The sequence below is a fragment of the Meriones unguiculatus genome, chromosome 8 (assembly GCF_030254825.1).
Source record: "Meriones unguiculatus strain TT.TT164.6M chromosome 8, Bangor_MerUng_6.1, whole genome shotgun sequence".
NCBI classification, from domain to species: Eukaryota; Metazoa; Chordata; class Mammalia; order Rodentia; family Muridae; genus Meriones; species Meriones unguiculatus.
In genome coordinates, this window is record NC_083356.1 from 77,290,582 (window position 1) to 77,314,504 (window position 23,923).

General features: G+C 54.4%; 1 protein-coding gene and 1 non-coding gene across 3 annotated transcripts; one reads left to right on the top strand and one right to left on the bottom strand.

Moving 5' to 3' along the window:
* Window positions 1–41: 41 nt before the first annotated feature.
* On the bottom strand, window positions 42–20,325 carry Phf19 (PHD finger protein 19). Of its 2 annotated transcripts, XM_021660933.2 has the most exons (15): window positions 20,219–20,325; window positions 17,906–18,097; window positions 17,438–17,519; window positions 13,170–13,265; window positions 12,672–12,772; window positions 12,088–12,236; window positions 10,327–10,422; window positions 9,601–9,669; window positions 9,385–9,505; window positions 7,446–7,513; window positions 6,101–6,262; window positions 5,454–5,541; window positions 4,616–4,701; window positions 3,563–3,658; window positions 42–2,345 (listed from the first exon to the last, which is right to left on the bottom strand). In XM_021660933.2, exons 2-15 carry the CDS (start codon window positions 18,089–18,091, stop codon window positions 2,003–2,005), a joined length of 1,743 nt encoding a protein of 580 aa, XP_021516608.1. In that variant the 5' UTR covers window positions 18,092–18,097; window positions 20,219–20,325; the 3' UTR covers window positions 42–2,002. The 2 variants fall into 2 exon arrangements, 1 of the variants encoding a protein (XP_021516608.1); XR_009593821.1 differs by lacking the exon at window positions 5,454–5,541 and having other exon boundaries at window positions 2,306–2,345.
* Window positions 20,326–22,564: 2,239 nt separating this feature from the next.
* LOC132656085 (U6 spliceosomal RNA) lies at window positions 22,565–22,668 on the top strand. Its single transcript, XR_009594028.1, has one exon. It is a non-coding gene; the product is annotated as a U6 spliceosomal RNA (small nuclear RNA).
* The last annotated feature ends 1,255 nt before the right edge of the window (window positions 22,669–23,923 follow it).

The following is a 23,923-nucleotide window of genomic DNA, read 5'->3' on the forward strand; positions in this document are numbered from 1 at the left end:
GAATGCAGAGACGTTTCCAAGGACACGCTTTCACCGTAAACCAGACACATCAATTATAACTTTAATATAACAAATATTATTAAAAGCAGCAATTCAAAACCCAGATCTTTTCCAAGGTGCACAGGGTTATACTGTCAGTTGGCAGTAATGCAGCTATTGTCTTATAAGAGTGCTGGTGAGGGGAGTCAGGTGACTTGGTCAGTTCTTGTGCTAGCTTTCCCAGTGGGACAAGCACCGCCTACCCTCCTGCTCCTCAGGCCCAGAGCTTCTGGGGCCCAGCAGGGAAGGGGCAGATGTCCAACAACCTTGCTCTCTGGCTTTCCTAGTAGCCTGGAAAACAGATGTTAGAGGTTGCCATGCTCACTAAAGCCAACAGGAAGCCACAAATTTGACCCCAGTTCCCACACTCCTGCTGTCCTGGGAGTTGGCTTTATAACTCTCCTTCCACCTGCCCCCCTTTGGGGACCTCAGTGGCAGCAGCTGTGGGACTGAGAACTGGGTCCAGTGTCCATCTGCTCATCCCTGCCTCAGCCAAGACAGGGAAGCAGAGGGAACAGGTGGCTGTGCCAAGTGAGGGGTGAGGTTCCTTTGCAAGGCACTATGGTTGCTGAGGTTTAAGGCGGGGGTCATCTAACCTACTTCAGAGACCCCCTGAATGCTCATGGGTACATGTGGAGGGGTTGGACCCAGTTATGGAAAAGTCAGCCCCTCTGATAGAGCGCTGATATCTCCATGCTGTCTGACCAGCTGGCAGTTTGCAAGACCCTGGACATCTGGATGCCACAGCAGCAGTCAGTGAGGCTGGTTCCAATCTGGTGCTCCTGCCTCCCATCCCAAAGGCACTTCTTTCCATTTTCCAACTCAGTGAGTCAGTTGCAGGCAAAACAAGGGCTCCTTGCCCACCCCTGAATTTTGGTTTTCCCTCCAGATGGGCCAGGTTTGTCCATTCTAAGAATTCTATTTATACCATCAATGACAAAGGCTTTCCTTTCCTTTCCAAAGGGAACACATGATTTAGGCCCTTGAAAAACCCTAGCCTGTCCCAAAAGTGATTGTCAGCTCCTGGGTAAGGCAGGAGCTATGCAGGAAGGGGGGGGGTTGTCTTTTGTGCTTTTCTGTGGGGCCGGGGCTGGTTCCCTGGCCAGGGGGAGCAGGAGTTTGGTTTTCACATTTAACTGCAGCATGTATCCCTGGAAGAGGTCAAGGACAGGGTCCAGGGTACCCTGGAGGGGACACATGGCTGTGTTTGTCTATGTACACAGTACTGTGGTGTTTCACTTTGAAAAGGGTCTGGGATTTAGTCAGGCATTCCTCCCAGATCAAGGGTTCAAGAATACTTCTGTGCAGTGAGGCAAGCCTCCAGGCCATGACAACAGTGGAGGGTTGTTGCTGGGGACAGGCAAACTTCCGGGCCCCTCAACCCTGACTACTGTAGTTAGCCTCAGTAAAGGACCCTGTGGCTGTTCCTTCAGAAGAGACCCAGCTCATCACTCCCCAGGCTCCGGGGTCCCAGGTATCCTAAACTTTCTTTCAGGCATCCCTATCCTCGTGGGGTGAGGGTTTTTAGTGAGAAGGTGGAAGACCTTCAGGGTTCCCTTCCCTCACTGTGGTCCCATAGATGTACATCCGCACATGGAAGATGTGTGACCACACAAAACACCCCAAACGGGTGAGAGGTAAAAAGGTGGAGAACTGGGGACAATGAAAAATGGATTCAGGCCTCAGGATCAGGGGTCATAGCCAGGATGCCTTCAGAGGAACCAATAAACAGTTTGAGGGGTATGGAGTGTATAGGCAACGAGAAAGAGCCAGCGGGGTCTCAGAGACACAGACACTTAGTACAGCAGCACACAGGCCTTGGCCTGGCAGGCAGCAGGCAGGGGCCACAGCCAGGCCCTGCCCTGCTTCCCTCCACCACCCCAGCCTGGAGAAAACAGGGAGCCAATGGCTTCTTTTGGCCCTCCTTTGGTTTCCAGGGATCCAGGCAGCCTCTGAGGGGGAATCAGTAAGGGGTAGTGCCTTCCCATTCCAACAGGTACTGAACCTTGCCCTCTGGGGTGACCCTCCGAGCCAATACTCGGTACTTCTCCCCGCAGGCCAACCGTCCGGCCGCACCAAAGTAGTTGGTGATAGATGACTTGAGGTGGGACAGGGAGGAGTCATCCTCACTGATGCTTTCGAACGTGTGGCTGTCGATGCCCTCGTCCGGCTGCTCGAGGCCCAGAGCTCCCTCTGCACTGCTGTCTGAGGGGCAGCGCCCATCCGGCTCAGCCGCCCGACGCTTTGCTCGCAGGGGCATGTACGCTTTGGCTGCCAGCTTCCTCTTGCGGCTGCCCACCGTCCATCTGTGTCAGGATGGGAAGAGGGAAATGATGGGAGTGAGCTGGAACGATCAAAAGCTTCCTTACCCTCAGCGTCTCTTAGGTACCAGGCACTAGGCCAGACCTGGGCATGGATTATCCTGCTGGAACTTCAGAGTAGTCCTGTCATAGGGAAACTGAGGTTCCTCGGAAGAAATGGGCTGGAGAGTACAGAGGTGGGGACTCCAGCCCAGCTGTGTTCAACTTTGCAGCATCTGCTCTTTGTATCTGGAAGAGTGGTTCCACCCTTCTGTGGGTGCTTCTGGGGGTCCCACAGTGCAGAGGCCTTGCTTAGGGTGTAAAGTCCTCTGTGTGGACTGGATGAGCTAGCTACACAGGGACAGGCCCTGAAGGACCCTGTACCGCACAGGCAGAAGTGTTTGCAAAACAGACACGCCAGACAAGCTGCCTATTAACAGATACCAAGACGTGGAGGCCAGGACCTGAGGCACTAGTGAGAAACCAAAGAAAGAGGGGGACCAGGGAAGTTCTGCTCAGTGGTAGAGCACTTCTCTGGTATGCACGAAGCCCTGGGTTTAATCACTAGGACAAAAATCAAAGCTACAGAGGTAACAGCAGAGAAACAACAGCCCTCTCCACCCCACTCATAGATGTGTGAAAGCAGAGGGTTCCAATCTTTATAGATGCTGCAGTCTACTTCCACAAAGCCTGCACACATTCTGGAGAATAAAGGAGCCCGAGGGCAGAGGGGCCTGTGCCCAGAAGGAAATCAGGCTCTTCCCTCAGCCAGACCCACCGTCTGCTCTTCTACTGTGCGTAAAATAAATGCATTTTCCTCTTAGAGACTCTAGGATACAAATCACACAGCCAGGAACTGAGAACAGGAGCCCTGCAGTCTGAGGTACAGATATACAATCATGACACGCAGATGCCAAGAAGCCCAGAGGGAAAAGGCCTCTCAGATAGAAGAGCCTCAGAACTGGATCGCGTGACTAGAGGGATCACACAACCACTGAAGGCAAAGAATGTCCCCAACGGAAGGGATCACAGCACCCTTAGCCTTTACCCTGGTGACTTGGGAGAGAGGGTCAGGGAAGACCAGCACCCCATCCCTACCTCTCCTGTCTTGAGACCTGGAAGTACAGAAGGAGTCTGCACCCAGCAGTGAGAAGCAGATGGGATGGGGACCGCTGTCCCTTACAGAGCTCCAGGGCAGCCCCCTCCCCCCGCAAGAAGCTCACCTGGAGTCATAGGACAGGCTGGTGGAGGCAGAGCCGGACGTGCTGGCGGCATCGGTGGAATCCACGTCTGAGAAGAAGGTCTGGCCTGAGCTGCCACTGGGAGGGAGAGAAGACGAGCTTGCTACTGGCCCAGCCCAGCAAGGCCCACCAATCTGGCCCTCGGGGTCCCTTGGAGCCTCTCCAGCTTCTGTGTCTCTGACAGGTGTCCTCCACCCCGGCTGAGGTCCATCTTCTTCTCACTGCTAAGATTCTCACCCCACATCTGCCTGTCTTATTTTCTACCCATTTGGTCTTCAAAGTTGGGAGTCAAGAAAACTTTCCCTGACCAATCTCCCCTGGCGGTGACACAGCCCATGATGTGCCTTTGGGCACTTGTACAAAATTTTACAGCTGCAAAGTGGGGAAAATGAGGAGGCTGGGCGATTAAGGAATTCAGCGAATGCTGCGCAGTTAGAACTGGTAGGCCTGGTCTGGAGTTCCCATCTGACTCTAAAGCCTTCCTTTCCTGCTCCATGTCCATGTTGTCTTGAGTGATTTGGGTGGGGGGAGGGGTTAAGTGGTAAAAGATGAAATGATGAAATTCTTGCCTTTGAATTTACCCAAATACGTGTGCTATGAGCAGGTATAAGCAGGCTTCCAACACAGCCTGGGAGGGTCAGTGAGGGCTTCCTGGAGGAAGCGACACCCTGAGTTTTGGATGGGGGGGCAGGGCACAGTGCGTTCCAGGCCGAGGACTCAGCATAAGCACAGGTGGAGTGGTGAGAGTAGCCATAGCCCTTCTAGTCCAAGACTTGAGGCAGGAGAAGGGGCTGAGGAGGCAGGACTGCAGGCAAGGCAGCCTGGACCACTGCTTTGGAGGGCAGAGGGCGCTATGCCGAAAGCTGTAGTGTACAAAATTCTCCTGCGGCCCAGTGCGTATTGGACCTTTTAACTGAAGTTTCAGAAGGCCCATGAGGGGCATGTCCACACCCCAGAACGTGTGCCTCCTTCATGCTGGGGGGAGGGTGGAGCGCCCCCCTTCCCCTTTACTGTCAGCTCTAGAGTAGCAGGTACCTTTTTAAACTCTGAATCTCATCCAGTGTGAAGTCGAATATACTGGCCAGGTGGTGGTCCGTGCTCCAGGCTGAGGTGAAGTCGCTCTGTAGACACAAGGAAGACAGGGCCAGTCAGGGAGCAACAAACCCGCCTCTCCCCAAGCGGCCATTTCCCCAGACTGTATGGGACGCCTGCTGTTCAGCCAGGGCTTCAAGGGCTCCTTGGGTAAAACCTAAACTGTGAGCCAGAGCCAAGCCACCCTGGTGTCAAGTCCTGACTTCTCCAGCCACCTGGATGACTTACATTTGTCTCTCTGGGTCTCAGTTGCCTCCACTGCAAAATGGGAATAACTCAGGGGATGCTTTACTGGGGTGGGGATGGGGGTGTCACAGGAAGCAGTTAGGACTCAATCACGGTTGTGAGAGGTTATTGCGAACTGTAAAGTGCTGGAGTGCTGAGGCATCATTAACACTGTCACCCACGGGGAGAGTTTCAGTAAGGATGAGCAGAGGGCAAAAATGTGCTCTAAGATCTGGTTCAAGGCCGGGCTCAGCCCCTTGAAGTGTGGCATCGAGAAAGCTGCTTCCCCCACACAGCTCTGTTTTGCCCGGACCGGGACTAGGATATTATCTACCCCTGCCCTAACCCCTGTGTTCTCAGGAGAACCTGAGGGAGATGTGGAAATATCGGTCTAAGGGGCCTGGCACTTCCTTGTCTCTCTGTGATTGGAAGCACAACAGCAGGGCATCCCTTTGGGTGGGGACAGTACGTTGCTGTCGGTACAGGCCCCCCTAATGTAATGCTGTCCCTGTGCGTGGGACTGGAGAGTAAGAAAACCAGAAAACCAGGCACTAACACTGGGAATAGCATCTTCCAGCAAAAACTTTGATCTTTTTCTTCTATAAACTCGCCTTTTCTGCTGCTGGGATTCCTTAGGCAACAAACTGTGGAGACAGAAAAGGGAGAGGGTGGCCCAGTCAGAGGCGGAGGGCCAGGCAGAGCCCCCTGGGAGAGGCCTCAGGAGTGCCGGGGGCAGTGGCCAGGATGGGGTCAGAAGGGTTTGGGCAGGGCAGAGGGCCTCCTGGAAGGAGGGCACCCTCTGGGGCAGTGAATGTGGAGGGGCTTTAGAGAGTGGAAAAAGGAAAGGTGGCTCCTTGCCCCAGTGCCCCTGGAGAGGAGGCTCTGCCCAGCCAGGACAGCGAGGGCATATCACACACTCAGTGTCCCCTCTCTGCCTGGTCCTAATGCAGCAGGGCTGGGTCCCAGAAGCAGGCTTCCCTGGAGCTAGGAAGCGAGGGGACTGTGGTGATTGGGACCTAGGAGCTTCACACTAGCTCTCCCGCAGTGCCTAGAGCTTGCCCCTGCTGGGTCTAGGACTCCAGGTTTGCAGCGATGCCATCACACTGCCTGGGCCATTGTGGAGCCTTCTGCCACCTGCAGAGGCTGGGAGCGCAGGCGGAGAACCCGAGCTGGCTGCAGCCGCAGCCCAGCAGCAGCACTGACCCAGGCTTGCTCTTTCCTCTCTTACGAAGCAGCCCAGAGGTCCCTCTCTCGTTTGGCATCAGCCCCTTGTCGGGAAGCAGCTTTCCTGGAGGGGCGGGCGGGACACGGATGCGCAGGCGGAAGATGCATTTCTTCTTCTTCACCTCCTTGCCACACAGAAACCTAGGGTGGACAGTAGAGAGGCTGGTGCTGTCAAGCTGATCTTCCGGAGAGTGAAGCTAGTTACCACCAGGGCCATCGGCCTCCCTGCCCGGCCCTCCGCCCTTTCAGCTGAATCCACAGTGCCCGGCAGAGAAGGTGGCTAAGCTCCTCCCTGTCCTGCCTCCTGCGTGTATTTGATTCTTGCTCTTCCTTGAGGCTTCTTGGCATGGGCTAGTTGCAAGGCCAGGTGCAGCACACAGCAGAAATCTCAGGACCTAGGAACTGGTGCCAGTTTTTAACATTCTCTGGCCAGGAAGCATCTCCAAGCATATCTCTCTTTTCAACACTGGCTGAGTGAGGCCCTGACGCTGTGGAGAAGGTTCAAACCCAGGCCTGTTCTCGGGAAGCTGAACACTGAGTGGCCAAGAGGCCTCATCCTCAAAAGGAGGTCTTGCTGCACCTCAAACCACAGGAAGGCCAGAGCAGGTTGCCCTGTAAGAGGTGCCGGGCAAGCTTTCACAGAAACAGAGTCAGTGCCTTGTTCTTCCGTAGCTCAGAACCTACCTAGAGAGGCCTGTTACAGTGCAGTTCTGTTGAAAATACTTGCTGAGGAAAAACTGAATAAAGTCAGACATCAAGAGGCAGAGGGATGGACAGGAGCAAAGTGCTGGCTATCTGGGATATACTTGAAACTCAGCACTGAGGGGGCTGGGGCAGGGGAATCAAAAGTTGGAGCCTGGGCCAGAGTGAGATCCTATCTCAAAAACCAACCAACCAACCAGCCAACAAATGGGTAGGAACCCAAGGGCTGAGCAGGGCTGGCTGACACCCAGAGTCCATAAAACGAGAGGACAACTGTGTAAGATGCCGATAGGGAGGGTCGTGTCATAAAAGGCCTTGGACATGGCTGAGGGACAGGTGTGTGCTAAGAGCTTAGGATGGGAAGGCACAGATTAGGGAAGCAGCCAGGAGTTCTCTAGCTGGCTGCAGCACAGAATGGAGCCTTGCAGACAACTGAGGCAGGGTTCCTGGGCGCTTGGGAAGGCTTTGTAAAGGAAGGCCTGTGGATGTCTTTATTCCCTGGATGCTGGAGAAGGAGGAAAGAGCCAGGTCGGGAGTCCGACTCCAGCAAAGGACATATACTAGGAGAAGCCTTTAGACTGAATCCCCTGCCAGGGCCTGCAGCTTCCCCCCTTGCACTCACCGGCTTTTGTAACTGTTGAGAGCATTGAGGAGGTGTGGTCCGCGGTCTGACACAGGGGTGCTGGTGAGCTAGGAGAAGCAGAGCCAGCGGGCCAGTCAGACCTACACAAGCATGTGAGAAGGCACCAGCCTGCCCCCACCATATCATGTTCCAGTGTCTCCCAGGACAGAACCACTGACTTATCCTGCTTGCCTATCATGTACAAGGCCCTGGGTTCGTTCCTCAGTGCTGCTTTAAAAACATCCCCACTCTTGTCCAGTAATGCCACCCTATGAGAGCTATATTACTGAGGAAGCACGCAATACGGACAAAATTTCGCATACAAAAATGTGGCCAGTGGCGTTGTTTCTGATGGTGGACAAAAAGAAAATAAACCACGTGCCCAACTAGCAAACTAGGGAGGACATCAGTTCAGCCATTTAAAAGGTAATGAGAACACCAGCAGCCCGGAACAGGGTGACACTAACAGAAAAGGGATGATCTAAAATAGCATATACTGTTTCATGTAAACCGTGTAGGAGGGGAGGGGCAGGGTATACTCGAGCTTTATTTCTAGTTATTTCTGAGTAGTGAACATACTGGTCCTTTAAAGGCATACTTCCGTTTTGATAACTTAAAATTTTCTGTTGGAAACATGAATTTTTAAAATAGTTAGCTGACGAGTGTTTACCGGCGCGTCTATGTGTGCCACGTGTGTGCAGCGGCCCTGGAGGCTGGAAGAGGGCTCTGGTCCTTGGAACTGGAGTTACAGACAGTAGTGGTAAACTGCCATGTGTGGGAATGGAACCTGGGTCCTTGCGAGGACCCAGTGCAAGTGCTCTTAACTGCGAAGACATCTCTCTAGTCCTTATGCATGATTTTTTTTTTTAAATATGGCAGAAAAAGTTATTTAAAAAATTCCGGCTTCAGGGGCTGGAGGGGTAGCTCAGTGGCTAAGATCAGTTGTTCCTGCAGAGGACCTGGGTTTGGTTTCCAGCACCTACACAGTAGCTAACAACCATCCATAACTCCAACCAACTGAACATCTTATGGCATCTGTGGTCGCCAAGCACACATGTGGTATGCAGACATGCACAGGAGGGAAACACTCATATACATTAAATAAATCTTGAAACTAATACGGACTCTATCCTTCAAGGCTTTCTGCGTGCCTTAAAACTTACCACACACTATCAATGGAGACATTATATACAACTGCTTGCAAAACATAAGATTTTCCTATTTGGTTTCTTTCTTATTATACGTGTGTGTGTGCATGTGTGTAGCATGTGCATGCCACAGCACATGTATGGAGGTAGGAGAACAACTTGGGGCATGGGTCAGTTCTCTCCTTTCACTCTGCAGGTGCTGGAGATTGAGCTCAGGTCCTTAGGCTTGGCTAGGGCACCCTCATCTCCTGAGCCATGCCAACAGCCCTTGTTCGTTTTTTATGACCTTGTCTCATCATCCACTACCCAGCCAGTGGAAGGCACTGACTCTGCAGTAGCTAAAAAGACTCCAGCAGTGTCGTTAGGGCAGCAGGCCCTGTAGCCTCGTGGGAGTGGCTAGGTCATTCTCCAGCTCTGACAACTTTGAAGTCTTAGTTACAGGGCACTGAAGCCCCTAGAAACTCAATGCAGAACAAGGTCAGCAGAAGACAAACCTACTGTAATTTCTAAGCTAGCCAGGAAAGCTGCTATGAGTCAGACACCTTCCTTAGCAGAGAGTCCCCCCACTCCAGCCACCCTCGGTGCAATGCCTCAGCGCCCTGCGGCTGTGTTAGTGAGGTCCCAACTGACCACTGCCAGAACTGGAGGCCAGAAAGCCTCTCCCTGGCACAGGCTCAGAGGCTTTGACTGAAGGAACTACAGCTCAAGGGCGAGAGCTCACCTGTCTATACCCACGCCCAAGCCCTGCACTGAGAGCTCCCGGGACCTCCGGCTCCCGGGACCTTACATACCTTGCCAAGCTGCAGGAGCTCCCAGTGATGGTTGACAAAGGCCAGAATCTCCTCGAAGTCAAAGTACTTCTTCTTGCTCTGTACTCCCAGGTTATAGAGGGCCAGGTGAACTATGTCCACCCTGGGCAAGAGAGCAAGGGCCAGGTGAGGGGCAGGGGCAGGGCAGAGGGCACAGGGGAAAGGAGGAGCTGGTCAGGACAGGTCCCATCCTCTCACCATCGCAGGGGCAGCCTCTCGATATACTCTGGGCCTTGGTTACACACGGAGCAGAAGAACAGGTAGAACCTGTGGGGAGGTGAGAGGTGAGAGGCTGTGATGGGAGGGTGTCTGACCCTCAGCCATCTCATCCCCTCCTGAGCTGTCAGCCTCTGAGCAGTGGAGGGGACAGGGACTAAAGAATATGCCTCTCTCCCTGACCCCTCTCCAAAGATCACTGCCCCAGAGTTCAGCTCAGTTCATACAGAGGTTGGGCTGTGGCGGTCACCACTGTGCCTTCTGAAATCACACACGCGCATGCACGCACACACATACGTGTGCTCACTTGCCAGCCACCAACCAAGGTTTAAAGAAGCATAATATTTGATTTGGCAGATATAATACCTCCCGTTAGCCATGCATTTCCTTAGCGGCGTCGTCTATAGTAACTCTTGGTAAGGCTAAGACATTGACTATTGTCTCTCCTTCCCGAGACACTTGTAGAGACAGGAACTTGGTGAAGGCAGGCATTTGCCTAAGGCTCCCCACAGATCTGCAGCAACTAGGCGCATAGCCAGCATGGTCCTTTACTGTCTCCTGGCTCAGCACAGCAGGGGTCCTCTGTCTTGAGCTATCTCCAGTACACAAGTATAGGCTACCACAGACCGCCTTAGTGTGAGATCAGGCAGATAACCGGAGAAGGTTACTGCTGTCACTCCCTGTCCCCTACACCCAGTCAGCACCTACCGGTCTCCAAACACCATAGGCTCATTGAGGCACTGTGTGCAGGCTTCGTGGAACCACTGTCTACACTGGCAGCACTGCAGCATCCGCAGGTACCACCTGGAGGCACAGAAGAGCCAGGACAGCCGGGTCACAGGCAGGCGCAGCCACTTACCCACCTGCCACTACAGGAAGGGGAAGAGGACTGTGGGCTATGCTTGCCAAACATCCGGAGCCAGACCTCATCGGTCTTGGCACCCAGTAAAAGAAAAGCAAACCATTGGCCCCGCCCCCAAGGTGCAAGTTTAATATGCAGTTTTTCAGGTTGGCTTCAGAGCTGGTTTTCAGGGTTGCTGTGTGTGCGTGCCTGTGTGTGTGTGCCTGTGTGTGTGTACGTGTGTGAACAACTGTGCATTAAACACTGAGAAGCAGCCACTTACTAATGCCATATAGGTTTCTGTATACTGTTCTCCATCTGTCACTCATGAGGCCTCCCAGCACACTGGGATCCTCACGGGTAATTAAGATAACAGTGCCCACTTGAGAGATGAAGTCGCTCAAATGGCATAGTTAGAACCCACCTCGGCCCTAAGCATAACCTCCAGTCAGAGCTGGCTCTAAGACTCAGGGCAGGGGAAGGGGCAGTCTGCCATCTGCTGAGGGTGGAGACCCTGCCTCTGTGCCCACAGCCCACAGGAGCAGGTTCAATTGTCCTTGGAGGCCCGGGTGGGCAAGTCACCAGGTTCTGGCCCCCGCAGCGGGCCAAGAATTTTCTGCAAGACCCTATCACCGCCAGCAGCAGATGACTGATTCTCAGCCTGTGCGAGCCTTTATGTAGTTACCAATGCTCACAACCACACAAGGAAAAACTAGCAAGTGAACCAAGAATCAGGGAAGACACAGCCGGCAAGGTGCTCTGTAGGCAACGGACATCTCAGTCAGGCCTAGGCTCTTAGCTACTTCAGTAGTGCTTCTTTCTCAGGTGGCTCTGCCTTCTCCTCTCCACTGCCGTCTGCACAGATTCTCACTCTGAGCTTACTTTCAGGACCTGTCCCTTAATGCCCCTAGGCGACTCTCCTGGGTCCCCTTCGTCTGGACATGACTTATGGCTGCTATCGGACTCGCTGGGCCCGCTCCTGGAAGCCGGGCCCCCACCGACCTCTCTGAGTCACCCTCCTGAAGCCCTACCCTCCTGAGAAGGGAAACAACCCCAACGTTAGAATGCGCTCTCCTCAAAATGGCATTGCGGACCTGCCCCTCCAGATCCCGCCTTCACGGCCTAAAACCTAGGCCCCGCCCCCGCGACTGTCACTCCGGCCGGTCTCCCCTAGACCTGGCCCCCGAGCTGGCACTCCGGGTTTGCCCATCCAAGACCCGCCTCCACGTCCTGACACTGAGGCCCCGCCCTGCAGCTGTCACTCTGGGTCCACCCCGCTAGATCCCGCCTTCAAAGGCTGACACTCAGACCCCGCCCCCGAGCTGTCACATCCCTCTAGGCCCCGCCCCGCGGCTATCACTCCAGGCTCGCCCCGCCCAAGCCCCGCCTCCAGACGCTCGGGCCCGCAGCCCAGCTGTCACTCTATAGAGTCTGACACTCGGGTCCCGCCCTCGAGCTGTCACTCGGAGCGCGCCCCTCCAGGTCCCGCCTCCCTCCAGAGCCTGCCACCCAAGCCCCGCCCTCCGGGCTGTCACTCAGGCCCCGCCCCCTGAGGCAGGCTCTCGCGGCGCCTGTCAGTCCCACCCCGCAGCCCGGCCTCCCGCACGTGTCCCGCCCTGCGGCCTTACTCTCCAGGCCCGCCGCAGTAGCAGTAGCATTGCTGCTGGTTGGTGCGATGGGGCGAGTCCCACTCGAGCTCCTCTGGCTGGTAGGACAGCACCATTTTCACCGCCTGCAACGTCCTGGCGATGGCGCCTTTCTTCAGCGCGCCGCCTTTCTAGGGGAGAGATAGGGCCCAGGTCACCAACCACACCTGTCAGCACCCTGCTTTCAGGAGAAACGCTGCCAGGGTTTGGGGAGACCCAGACATCAGGAAAATAAGGGAGTTTTTCTCACCAACCCTAAATCCATCCTCCGTTTCCCTCAAAGATAATTCATGAACAGCATCAGTTGTAGTAAGCACAACACAGGTGTAAGGGGCATGTCCATCAAATTGTCTTTTAATAGCAAGTGGCCCTTTTTTGGTGGCCTCCCGCGGACACAAAACTGTGCGCACTTTATGGCTGGGGAAACTGAGGTTTAGAGGGGCTCTGAAATCTGGCCTAGGACAAGTGGAGTCCTGCCTGGAGTACAGGATCAGTGAGGTAGCCTCAGGCCTGAGCTAGCGGGCTCTGGTTTGCCCGGCTGGGGGCTGGGAAAGGGGAGCACTCACCCTCACAGCCAGTGCGAAGATGCAGCGCCGGCAGAACCAAGGGCTGAGGAGGGGCCCGTTGGCACTGCCTGCAATGGGGACGTGGCACTGCTGGTGGTAACCTAGGACAAAGGAGGGGACGGTGAATTGCTCAAAAGGAGGCCGCGGCCCAAAGCCAGCTGGCCGAGAGGGGCTAGCCGAGCGAGCTCCGGCAAGCCCTAGGGAGCTCTGCCTGCCAGCTTTTGGGTACTGGCTGGTGGTTCCCACCCAGGAGCCAAGCTGCTATCCAGTGAGGGACAAACAGGCACCAGGGACGGGCTTCAGCATCTGCCCCTCTTCTCCCCCCATTCTCTCTGCCTAGGAGAGCCCCGGCTTACATTTCCATTGCTCTTTCTCAACTCTCCCCAAGGTGACACTGATAGGGCTAGCAGGATAAGTAGGGGCTAGCTGAATCTGAGTAAGTGCAGTGTGGGAGGGGCCCCAGGTCAGGGTCTTCTCCTGCCTCGTTCACCCACTCACCCAGGCCACACTTCCCACAGATGAGAATCTCATTCATGGGCCCTGATGTCTTCCCCAGGCAGATGTCACACTTGGGCTCCTCTCCTGGAACGCCAGCTGAAAAAGAAGCGCTTTCAACTCAGGTCCAGCTCACACCACCAAGAAAGAGACTGGGAGGGAAGCCATATTTAGAGCTGGTGGGGAGCTCACAGACTGGAAAACTTGATTCTGTTGTTTAGCTAAGCTGACAGAGTCGAACTGCCTTCTAAATATACGTTATCCCCATAAACAATTACGACTCAGCCTTAACCAGAGACGCATCTGTTTCCCGTGAGCTGCCGAGAACGCAGAGACAGCTGTACAGAATGCTGAGAATCAGTGACAGTGGAGGGCTTGGCTCTACGAAAGTCATCCACACCACACCCTCTGAGGCTCACGGGACATTGTGGAAGAGGGGCCAGAAAGAATGTAAGGGCTGAGAGACAGAAATAAGGGCCGTGAAATGCCATTCTTTGAGCGAGGCAGGGCGGCTGCAGTCACAGACTCTTAACAACTGAGGTGACTATATTGGGTCTGCACAAGAATGTGCCCAACAACCCCGGATAACTGATGTCGGGGAGGGGAGCTAGGGAGCCCAGCCCTCACTGCCCAACCATTTTACACTGATACATTTTGTGGGGGATGGGGAATTATTGCCTTCAGTTGTGTACCCATTGATGGGCTCCAGTGGGGAGTCCCAATCCATTAGCCACCAAAATGGGTCACACAACAAGACCCCAAATCACGCATCTGGGAAAGGGGTGGGTAGAGAGGAGGGGAGAGGTAATGAGGGTGGGAGAGAGGTCAGGGAGGGTTGAGGAGTAACCAGAATGTATACTGTACATGCACGAAACTGTCAGAGACTTTCTTCAGTTATCAAAGCAATGACAATTAAAACCACCGAGCAGCAGCTGAACTCCCACCGTGCACCACACTTCACAAGCTGCCTTACTTCCCAGCCCCTCAGAGGCATTAACACCTGCTCCAAAGATGAGGAAACTGAGGCTCAAGAAGTTAAGGCTCTTGCTTAGCTGGTCAATGGGAAAGTGGAATTCAAGCCTCCAGCCACCGCACAGCTAAGTCTTTGCTCTTTCGACATGTCCGGTTCCCTCCCTTACCTATTCCAACTTGTTTTACCAAAACCTCTTCATGTCTAAAAACCTTTAAAGCGCTCCATGATAAGAATGTATGTTTAAAAGAGAATTGTGAACTCACAGCAAATCCCATTTAAACGATATCCTCACCCACATCTCTGCCTGTTGTTTCGATTCAAGAGCCAGCCAGCCATTCACTTTCCATGGCTATTTCGGTTGTATTTATGAGCAGAACTTTCTTAAAGCACACTGCACAGCCGTCATGGCACCGAAAGCTACTTTTATTTCTGAATGTCTGGCAAATTAAAACATTACAACAATCTCGTGTTAAGATCCAAAGTCCAGATTGAGTGACCAGTGAATCTGTGTAGTTTATTTTGGAGCTGGGGCTCAGACTCCTGGCCTGTATTTAGTGGGTACATTCTCTCTCCTGCTGAATTACCCCTAATAGAGTCACAGAATGGTTTCTCACTTACTGGTTCCTCCTAAATCTTTCTTTTTCTTCTTCTTCTTCTTCTTCTTCTTCTTCTTCTTCTTCTTCTTCTTCATCTTCTTCTTCTTCTTCTTCTTTCTTCTTCTTCTTCTTTTTTGTCTTCTTTTGTTAAATACATTTTTATATCTGAAGTGTCCACGTGGCTATGTTAAGTGTATTTTTCCTTTTTTGGGGGTGAGCGGTGCTAGGCATCAAACCTAAATGCACAGTCTAGGCAAACCACAGAGCTGCTTCCACTCCCTGTCCACAATTATAACTTTTCGGTGTATATACATGCATGCAGGCTGAGGTGTGTCCAGGTGCACGTGTGTGCAGGTCACACTGCCCAGGGGCACCCATCTTTCTCTCTGAGACGGAGTCTCACTGAGATCTAGGATTCACTGGCTAGCCTGACTGGCTACTAAGCATCAGGTATCTGCCTGTCTTTACCTCTCCAGAGCTGGGACTGCAAGTGTGAACCATTGTGCCAGTTTTCTTTGAAGGACATTTTTTTTTTTTTTTTATGAGTATGAGTTTTGCCTGCACGGATGTATGTGCATCACATGCAGGCCTGGTGCCTGCAGAGATCAGAAGAGGGTGTTGGATCACCCAGAACTGCTTCTACAGGTGGTTGTGAGCTGCCGTGTGGGGTCTGGAAATCAGATCTGGGTCCCCTGGAAGAGCAGCCAGTGCTCTTAAACTCTGAGCCATCTCTCTAGCCCCCCATGCCCACTTTCTTATGTGGGTTCCGAGGATCAAATCTGGATGCTTGTGCTTGCAAGATAACTTAAAAAAACAAAACAAAACTGATTGAGCCTCCTTCTCACACTCCCTTTAAATATGTTTGAAAATGATTTTAAGCTAATTTTTAGTTACGTGTATAGGTATGGGGGTATGTGCGCCCGAGTGCGGGTGGCATACAAGGTCAGAGGCGTTATATCCCCGGAGCTAGAATTCCAGGTGGTTGTGGGCCACCAGATACGGGTGCTGGGAACCAGACTTGGGTCGTCTGAGGGGGTAGTACAGGCTCTTAATGGCTAAGCCATCGCTCCAGCCCCTTACATACATTTTGCTGTGCTGCTTCTGTTTTCTTACTCCAGAAGGCTGCAAGGAATTTTTCTTGCTTTGTTTTTACTGGCTTTGAGTCAAGGTCTTGCTACGAGGCTCAGGCTGGCCTTGACCCCCCTGCCACATTCTCCTTAGGATGAAAGTTTTGTAGAGGCAGAAATGGTAATACTGCACCCCTGGATCGTCAGGCCCCCTCCGTGGCATATGACATGGCATGGAAGACTATTTGTTGACTAAGTGTCCTTGCCTTGATCTACACCCAAGGAAGGTGGTACTCACGTGGAGCCTCAGCCTTCCTTAATAAAGTGACACACCGTAAGTGCACCATGCCTAGCCTTGAGCACTCGTTTTAGGGGGTGTCAAAGGGTCATCTGCCTGTCAGAGGCAGTCGGCTGGATAGGGGACAAACTGTTCCTAGCTACACACCTGCTGTGCCCCACCTGGTGCCTGGTGCACGTTGGGAGCTCCCCCAGCCCTGTGGGGCTGAAACATCTTTCTTCTGCTGCTGGAGTTTCATGATTTTCATAGAAGTGCAGCCAGCAGGGGATTCTCATAGCTTTGGATCTACAGAAGGCAGATGTAGGGTGCAAGGAACTAGAGGGAAAAGATCTGCAAACTGCCTTAGTCCTGTGGCCTGGCCGGCTGGCTTCTTGGACTCATCCTTCTTAGAACCCGCCTCCCTGTGGTGCAGCAGCGCTGGGGTAAGCTATGCACACCGTCTCATCTGAGCTTTCCAAGTCTCTGGCGGAGCCTGGACTGCCACTGTCTCTTCCCTTCAGCTGAAGAAATGGGGACTCAGAAAAGTGTCATCACCGTAGCTAGTAGTGGATAGATCTGAAACATGGTCCAGGGCCTGTCTGACCTTCGAACCTGCCTCAGTGGGCCACATCTGTTCTGTTAAGGATAAACGATACTTAATAAGTTTTGTCCCTCACGCCAATGGTCACAGTTGCTGTTTGGAGTTCCATGATAAAAACATGTGGATATTGTGACTAGTGATTACCCAAATCTGTTCTGTGTAGCTTCAACAATCCCGATTAGCTATATCTGTAACACAGTGTCAGCTGTCTGAAAGCTCCCAGTCCAGCTCCCCTTTCATCCTGAAAGCTGACCCAGCTCCATCTTGGCGTGGCCATTTTCATGATTTCCTGGCTCCACCTCACCCTCACCTCCTTGCCTCAGGGGTAGAGACTCCCTACCAATTTTCTTAACTTGCAGATAGGGAGCACAGTTCATGTCAGTAGCTGATAATCCTTCTCCTTTGGCCTCTGTCCTCCTCTCTAGGCCCAGAAGAGACCCAGAGTAGCAGACAACATTCAGGAAGGACACAAACTGCAGGCCCGAGACCCAGTCCTAGCACACCCTTGGTGCTAACACATGCCCGGGTTCCTCTTCCATCTGCCGTGCCTCCCTACTGAAAGTGAGCATTCAGGAAGGGGATCAATGTCTCTCATGTAGAAACCTGATCATCATCTTTGATGGGTCCAAGATGAGTTCTCAAGGCCTGGGGTGCACGGACTATCACGGATGGCAGGAAAAAAGGTGGCGGAGAAGGCAAAACGGAAGGCAGACAGGAGCGGACATGGGGAAGGGACTCTAGAAACGTTGACACTCACCGTGCTGTATGTCCTTCCACAGGACCCAGTATTTGGAATTATCTTCAAACGTCACAAGGCAGCTTTGCTTAGGACTGCTGACCTAAGGCAAAGAGAGGAGCAGCCTGGAGGAGCAGCCGGGAGGAGCTGAGCCTCCATCTTCCTCCATCTCCTGGCCTTGTGCTTCAGAAGACAGGTAGGCCAGAAGTGGAGGTGTACACTCCTGATGGAGTACGGCCATCGGGAACAGGGGGATGACTTAATGGGGATGTTTTAAAGGGCAGAGATGCAGACCACTGAGTCATTTATGCCCTGCCTGGTCTGGGACTTGCTTAAGTCCTCTGAACTGCTGGGCCACGCTCACCCCTGAGGATGGAGCCTGCAAAGCCAGGCTCTGGTCCCTTCCCCTCTCAGCTTCTAGGCATGAGGGACAAGAAGGGATGAGCAGAAAGAGGCTGAGCCTGGGCCCAAGGACCAGAGAAGACTCACCTTCTTGATCTTGCCGAGGTAGTGGAGCCCGTCCGTCCACCGGCATAGCACATACTGTCCCTCTGTCAGCTTGGACATCAAGTCTTTGAAGTACTTTTTGGTCTTAGACAGGGACCCCTTGTTAGGGAGGGGGTTGGTAGCGCCATAGGCTTCCTGAGTCCCGGGTTCCAGAGCCTGAGTCTCCATCAGCTTCTGCTGACACCGGGAGAGAAAGAGCAAGACTTCTCTTGCACCCCTCTCTTGACAGCTCTGGGAGGGAGACCTTACTACCCAATTCTAAGGATAGGGAAACGGAGAAGATGCAGGAAGTGGCCGGTGACCAGAGGCAGAGCCATGGCTCAGAAGGAGTCAAGCTGGCTCAATAGCGCGCTGCTTCTAAGAGAGTGAATCCTGGAGCAAAGGCTCCACCCGTGGATCTGGAGCCCACTGCCTGTCCAGGAGGCTGCAGCTTTGCCCCGTATGCATGCCCCGTATGCAAACACTCTGTGGGTGCAAGTCTGGGGAAGCAAGCACTCAAGATTTCCTGTTTCCCCCGAAAAGCCCACCTAGCAGTGAAAACTCTTGGGAACGGCTATGACATAGCCATGTGCCTTCTGGAACTCTTCTTTCTGTTCTCAATTATTTGATGATCTCAGGGCATTTAAACCCGCCCATGTTTTTTCCACGTGCATATCCGCTCAAAGCAGCTAAGCCGTTACCATGCCAGCCCATTCAAGGGCCCCCTTTTGCTTCTTTCTTCCTGATGATGGTGTCCCATGGCCGTCACTTCTCCGGCCGGTGATCCGCCACAGCGGCTTGGCCTGAGAATCCCTGCCCTATGGTGGCTGGAGCATCCTGCCCTATTCCCCACCATGCTAGGCTTCAGTTGTCTCCTCTTTGCCCATCAATTAATTCATTCACCTTTTCCATGCCTATTTCCCCGAGCCTGTTGCTTGCTACCACCTGACACCCGGACTGGGGAATCCCCAGGTCCCCTCAGCTTCCCTGCGCCCTCCCCCACCCTAATCCTCCATCAAATCGTGGCTCCCAAACCTTTCCCGGTGTTCAGTGTTAACTGCCTTCTCCCTGCTGTGGGCTCACCGAGGACCATACCCCTCCACACACACACTCCCTCCGAGGCTCAGAAACAGCTTCCTCATGCTGCAGCGAGTGAGGACGGTGGGGGCGCTCCTGCTCAGCTTCCCTCCCTCCGCCTGAGTGCTGGGCACCTGGTGCCCGGCCTGCTGACAGGAGACAGCTCTGGGTGTGTTTCCATGTGGGTGCCTCTTCAGAGACTGTAGGGCAGTCTGTGGCAGTGTGCCAGTACGTATGTGAAACCAAATACACGTGGGCACGTGAGGGGCCCTGGGCGGTCAGGGTCTCGGCTCTCCGGCTCTCTGGATGGCGGGATGCCACCTCCTTCTGCCTTCTCCTGCCTGTCTTTTACTCCGGGACAGAGTCACAAGCGCCAGGTAGGGGCTGCCGTCAGAACTCGTGCCCTCTTCCCTGGCACTCGGCTCTTCGGGAGCTGGGAGGTGCCTGCTTGCTCAGGCCTGGAGCGTGCTCAGGCCTCGGCAGGTTCACAAACTGACATTTCCTCCCCCACCGGGCTTTTGGGGGCAGACCGGGTCGCTGCGCCCCCGAGGCCGCGCTGGGCCCCCGGGTGGCGGCCCCCCCACCCCGCCTCCATCCTCCTGGAGAGGGCCCCCGCGGGCTGTGATTGGTTGATTCAAACCCATCGGCACAGAAAGGCTTGTTTGCGGGTTCCCGTCCGCGTCCAGTTCAAATCCGCGGCACTGGGCGCGCGGGGCCGGGCGGGGGCAGGAAGCGCGGATGATTCATGCGCCGAGGCCTCTCCAGGGCGGCCGTTGGCTTTTTAAAAGGGTGTTCAGGAGGGAGGCCAGCCCGCAGGAGCGTCGCCTCCGGCTCCGGGCACCCCCTTCCTCAGTTGCTCCGGCTGCAAACTTTCCCCGCTCGCAGGCAGCCAGTCGTGAGCCTGACTTTGGACGTGAGCAAAATCCCTAATGCCCTGCCTCCCCTCCCCTCCATTGCCTCGGACGGGAGAGAGAAGACCCGCGGCCGCAGACGGAGACCAGTCACTCACACCCTGCCCGGGGCCGGGGATGTGGCTGGGGCTCCCGCTTCCCTGAGGGAACCGCTCGGGCTCCACCTCCGTCCCCATCCCAGGAGTGCGCGGCTCCGCAGTACCCCACTCCCGGCCCGGGGACGGTAGGACTCAACCCAGTCCGGAGGGGCTTCTAGGAAGGGGGTCATGTGCAGGGATCGAGGCGTGAAACGCGGAGTCTCCCGGGGCTCCCGCAGCGCGGGTCTTACCGCGAGGCAGCGCGTCTGCCGGTCCCGCTTGGAGTCTGACCACCGAGCACATCGGCGGCGGCGGCGGTGCGCTCGGCCCGCGGCTGCCCGGCCGAGTGTCCGCCCGTGGGGCCGGGGTAGGGGTCTCGGCGGGGGCGGGGCGGGGCGGGGGCGCCGCGGGGAGGAGGGGACGCGGAGAGGGAGGGGCCGCTGAGCTCAGGAAGGGGCCCCCCGGGCGCGGGGCGCCATCTTTTTCGCGTTTTCCCGCGAATTATTGACGTCCCCGCTTATGTAATTAGCAGGGGCCGCACCGGCTTCGCCATTGGAGCCCGCGGCCGGCGGGGCCCCGCAGCGCCTCCCGGGGCCGCCCCCGCGCAGCGAGCCGATCGGGCACACGCGGAAACGCGGCCGCACACACCCACGGCTGGGCAGGCGTGCGCACGCAGCTGCTCCCAGACCCTGGGCCACCCCGGTAGGTCGCTCAGCACCTTGATTTTACATCACCCCCCACCACCACCCCCGGAGACCAGGGCAAACCGAAGAAAACCAGATACAGGACACGTGTACAAGTTACAACGCCCCGAATGACACCGCGCCCTCAGCGTAGGGTCCCGCGGAACCACGTGCAAGGCACCCAAGTCAGCAGGCATAGGGCCCCGCCACAGTGACCGCAAGACCCACTCGAGGATGCCACCCACGCACGGCGGGAAGGCCGTGCGAAAGAGATAGGGTCGTAGACAGCGTGAGCACGAACACGACACGTAGGGAACCGGCAAACTTGGGGCAGATCTTGTGGATTTGGCTCCGTCCAGATAAGATCTTCCTCCGGAGAAAAGACAGACTGTCCTCCTCACCCAGACTCCCTGTTGGCGCCAGGGCTGGAGATAACACTGGCCGACACCCCTTACCCGCATCCCTGCCTTCAGTGTGGAGTGCCCATTGCACCTGCTAGCCTGGCCCCCTGCAGACACACCCCGCGGGAGGGAAGGAGGGGGAGAGGGAGGGAGTGCGTTCTTGGTGTGGTTGTGCACAGCGCTTTCCTCCTGGAGCCTTCCCTGGTTCATCCAGTGGCTACACTGGCCCTCTGCCCCCTGGGGCGTGGGCTGTCTAGGCTGCAGCTCCTGTCTGCCTTCCATCATCTCCGTTTCCCAGTGGGAGGATGCAGGAGCCCTCTTGTACACGGCCCCGTTCCCTTTCACCCCTGGGTCTTCCTGCTCCTCTGGTCTTCCTGTCCTCATTCTGGGGGTTTGACCCACGGCAGAATTTGGTTAATCTGAGCATCCATCTCCCTTTCTGAGTCTGGAAAGGAATTTGGTAGCAGCCCCACCAGACTGGATCTTCCCTCTGCGAGGCAAGCTCAAAGGGTGAGCTGCTTAGTCACCTGCAGAGATAACACCCGGCCAGGAAGCTCCCGCCTCAAGGCTGGCCAGAGGGACCCGCAGGATTCCAGGGGCCGAGACAGCAGACAGAGCCACCATGGCTCTGCAGCTCTTGGGCTGGCTCCACACATCTCTGCATGTGAGACCCTGAGAGTGTCACTTCAGTCGTTGAGCTGTTGGGAAGGTCAGAAGCACTAAATTCGAAGCCTCTGCCACCCCATCGGTGTGTAGAAGGCGGCTAGTGTGCTTTGTCGAGAAATCTGTCCCCACCCACTGCTCCCTCCAGTTGGGCTATGTCTGGCTCAGGGCACACAGGCAAGTGAGAGAAATGGGGCCTGCAATCTGGGGAGGGAACCAGCAGTGGCCAACACATTTAGGTACAAAAAAAAAAAAAAAAAGGTCTTGCTCTGGGCCAGACCTCCGTCTGAGCAGAGGGACTGTGGGTGAGCTAGCCCCCAAGGTTTATATACCATGTTCTAGTGGTGGCCACGGTGCTCTGCCTCACGGTGCTCTCTGCCTGGAGAAAGGTTAACACAGGCTCAGGAAGGAGTGGGTGCTTTGGTGAACCCCACGGCAGTATGTGGAATGAGGTGTTGACCCGCTACCAGACAGGACACTGTGATGCCACAGGAAAGGTGCCATTCATGGTGCTTTAGAGTCTGAGTTCCACAGAGAAACCGGCATCCGGATAGATGCAGAAATATGGAGGAATGCATTTCAGGAGGAGCGAATTGAAAGGACGGGCACACAGACACATACACACAAATCCAGGCTGAAAAATAAGCAGTGCTAGCCAGGTGTGGTGGTGCACCCCTTTAATCCCAGCACTCGGGAGACAGAGGCAAGCAGGTCTCTGAGTTCGAGGCCAGCCTGGTGTACAGAGTGAGTTCCAGCCAGGGCTACACAGAGAAACCCTGTCTCAAAAAACAAAACAAAATAAAACAACAAAAAGACAAACCAATAAATAGATAAATAAAAAGTGATCAGTGCTTGCTCAGGCAATGCATATACTAAAATTTGAAAGATACAGAGGAATTTATTAATACCTCTGGGCAAGGATGACATTCAGATTCATGGCCATTCCATGTTTTCCTCATAAGAATGCTGTTGTTTGCTGCAGTTCTGTGTTCTCTGCTTGGATTTTTTCTTTTAATGAGCTATTGATGGTGAAAGGCGTTAAATAAAACTGACTTAAAATCTAAAACCGGGCAAAAGATAGAAACAGTTCATTCCCCAAAGCGGAAACCCAAATGGCCAAGGCGGCCAAAAATATGAGGAGATGTTCATCTTCACTGGCCATGTGAGAGATGCAAATGTGGAGGTCGTATCACTCATGTCCCCAGTGTGGCAAAGAGTTAAAGCCTGTCCGTCTTAGGGAGCTGGGGCAGTTAGGGTGCGGGGCAGGGGCCTCTCAGATTTGCTGGTGGAGATGTCAGTCGTTAGGACTTTGAAGAGCCATTGGGTAACATCAAGAGGGCTTTAAGATGCTGGTGCCTTCAGTTTAAATGTCAATTAGCATGCAAAAAAAAAAAAAAAGGAAAAGAAATGAAGGAGAAGGAAAGAAACCAATTAATTACCCACCCACAGCAGTCCAGACAGGTAAACTGTGATGCGTTCACGTAATAGAATTTATCCTGAGAGAAACTAAAGTAAGACCCTAACATATGTACACTGGGGATGGAGTGGCCAGGCAGGGTGGCAATCAAAATGTTCCTTTAAACACTCGAGGCTCCGCTGTGCACCGTTACAGCGATAGTCAGGCAGTGCACAAGAATTAGCCATGCATGGCAGTAGAGACCTGACATAGACCGGGAGGGAAGAGCCTGGGCTTAGCAAGAAGCGCAGTGTGGGCCCTTAGTCTGCAAGATTTTCTTCCTTAGGAAAAACCAAACATGTAGAAGTGCAAGATGGAACCAGGAGGCTGGTCCACAGTCCCCTCTGCGTGTCTCTTTCCTAGCTCTTTCTGCTCTGTAGCCGTTTTCCTCAGAATTGAAGCTTTCCCTCCTGGACAAAAGAGGGAGTGACTGGAGGCACGGGAACCTAGGGGGTCCAAAACGTTCAAAACGCTTATGAAAATTAGAACATTCACAAGCCTCTCCCCTCCAAAGCTTATAAAAGGAGGATGGCTCAATGGGCTGAGTGCTTGCTTGAGAAGCCTCAAGCTTCTTGAGGCTGTGACTGCAGATTTCCAGAACTCTGGGCACAGTGGTTTGCTCCAGAGTGGAGACAGGCAGATATGGGGGCTCATTGGCCACCCAGTCTAGCTGAAACAGCTAGGTTTGGTGAGAGGCCCTGACTCAAGCCACACCTTTAATCCCAGCAGGGGCAGTCGGGTCTCTATGAGTTC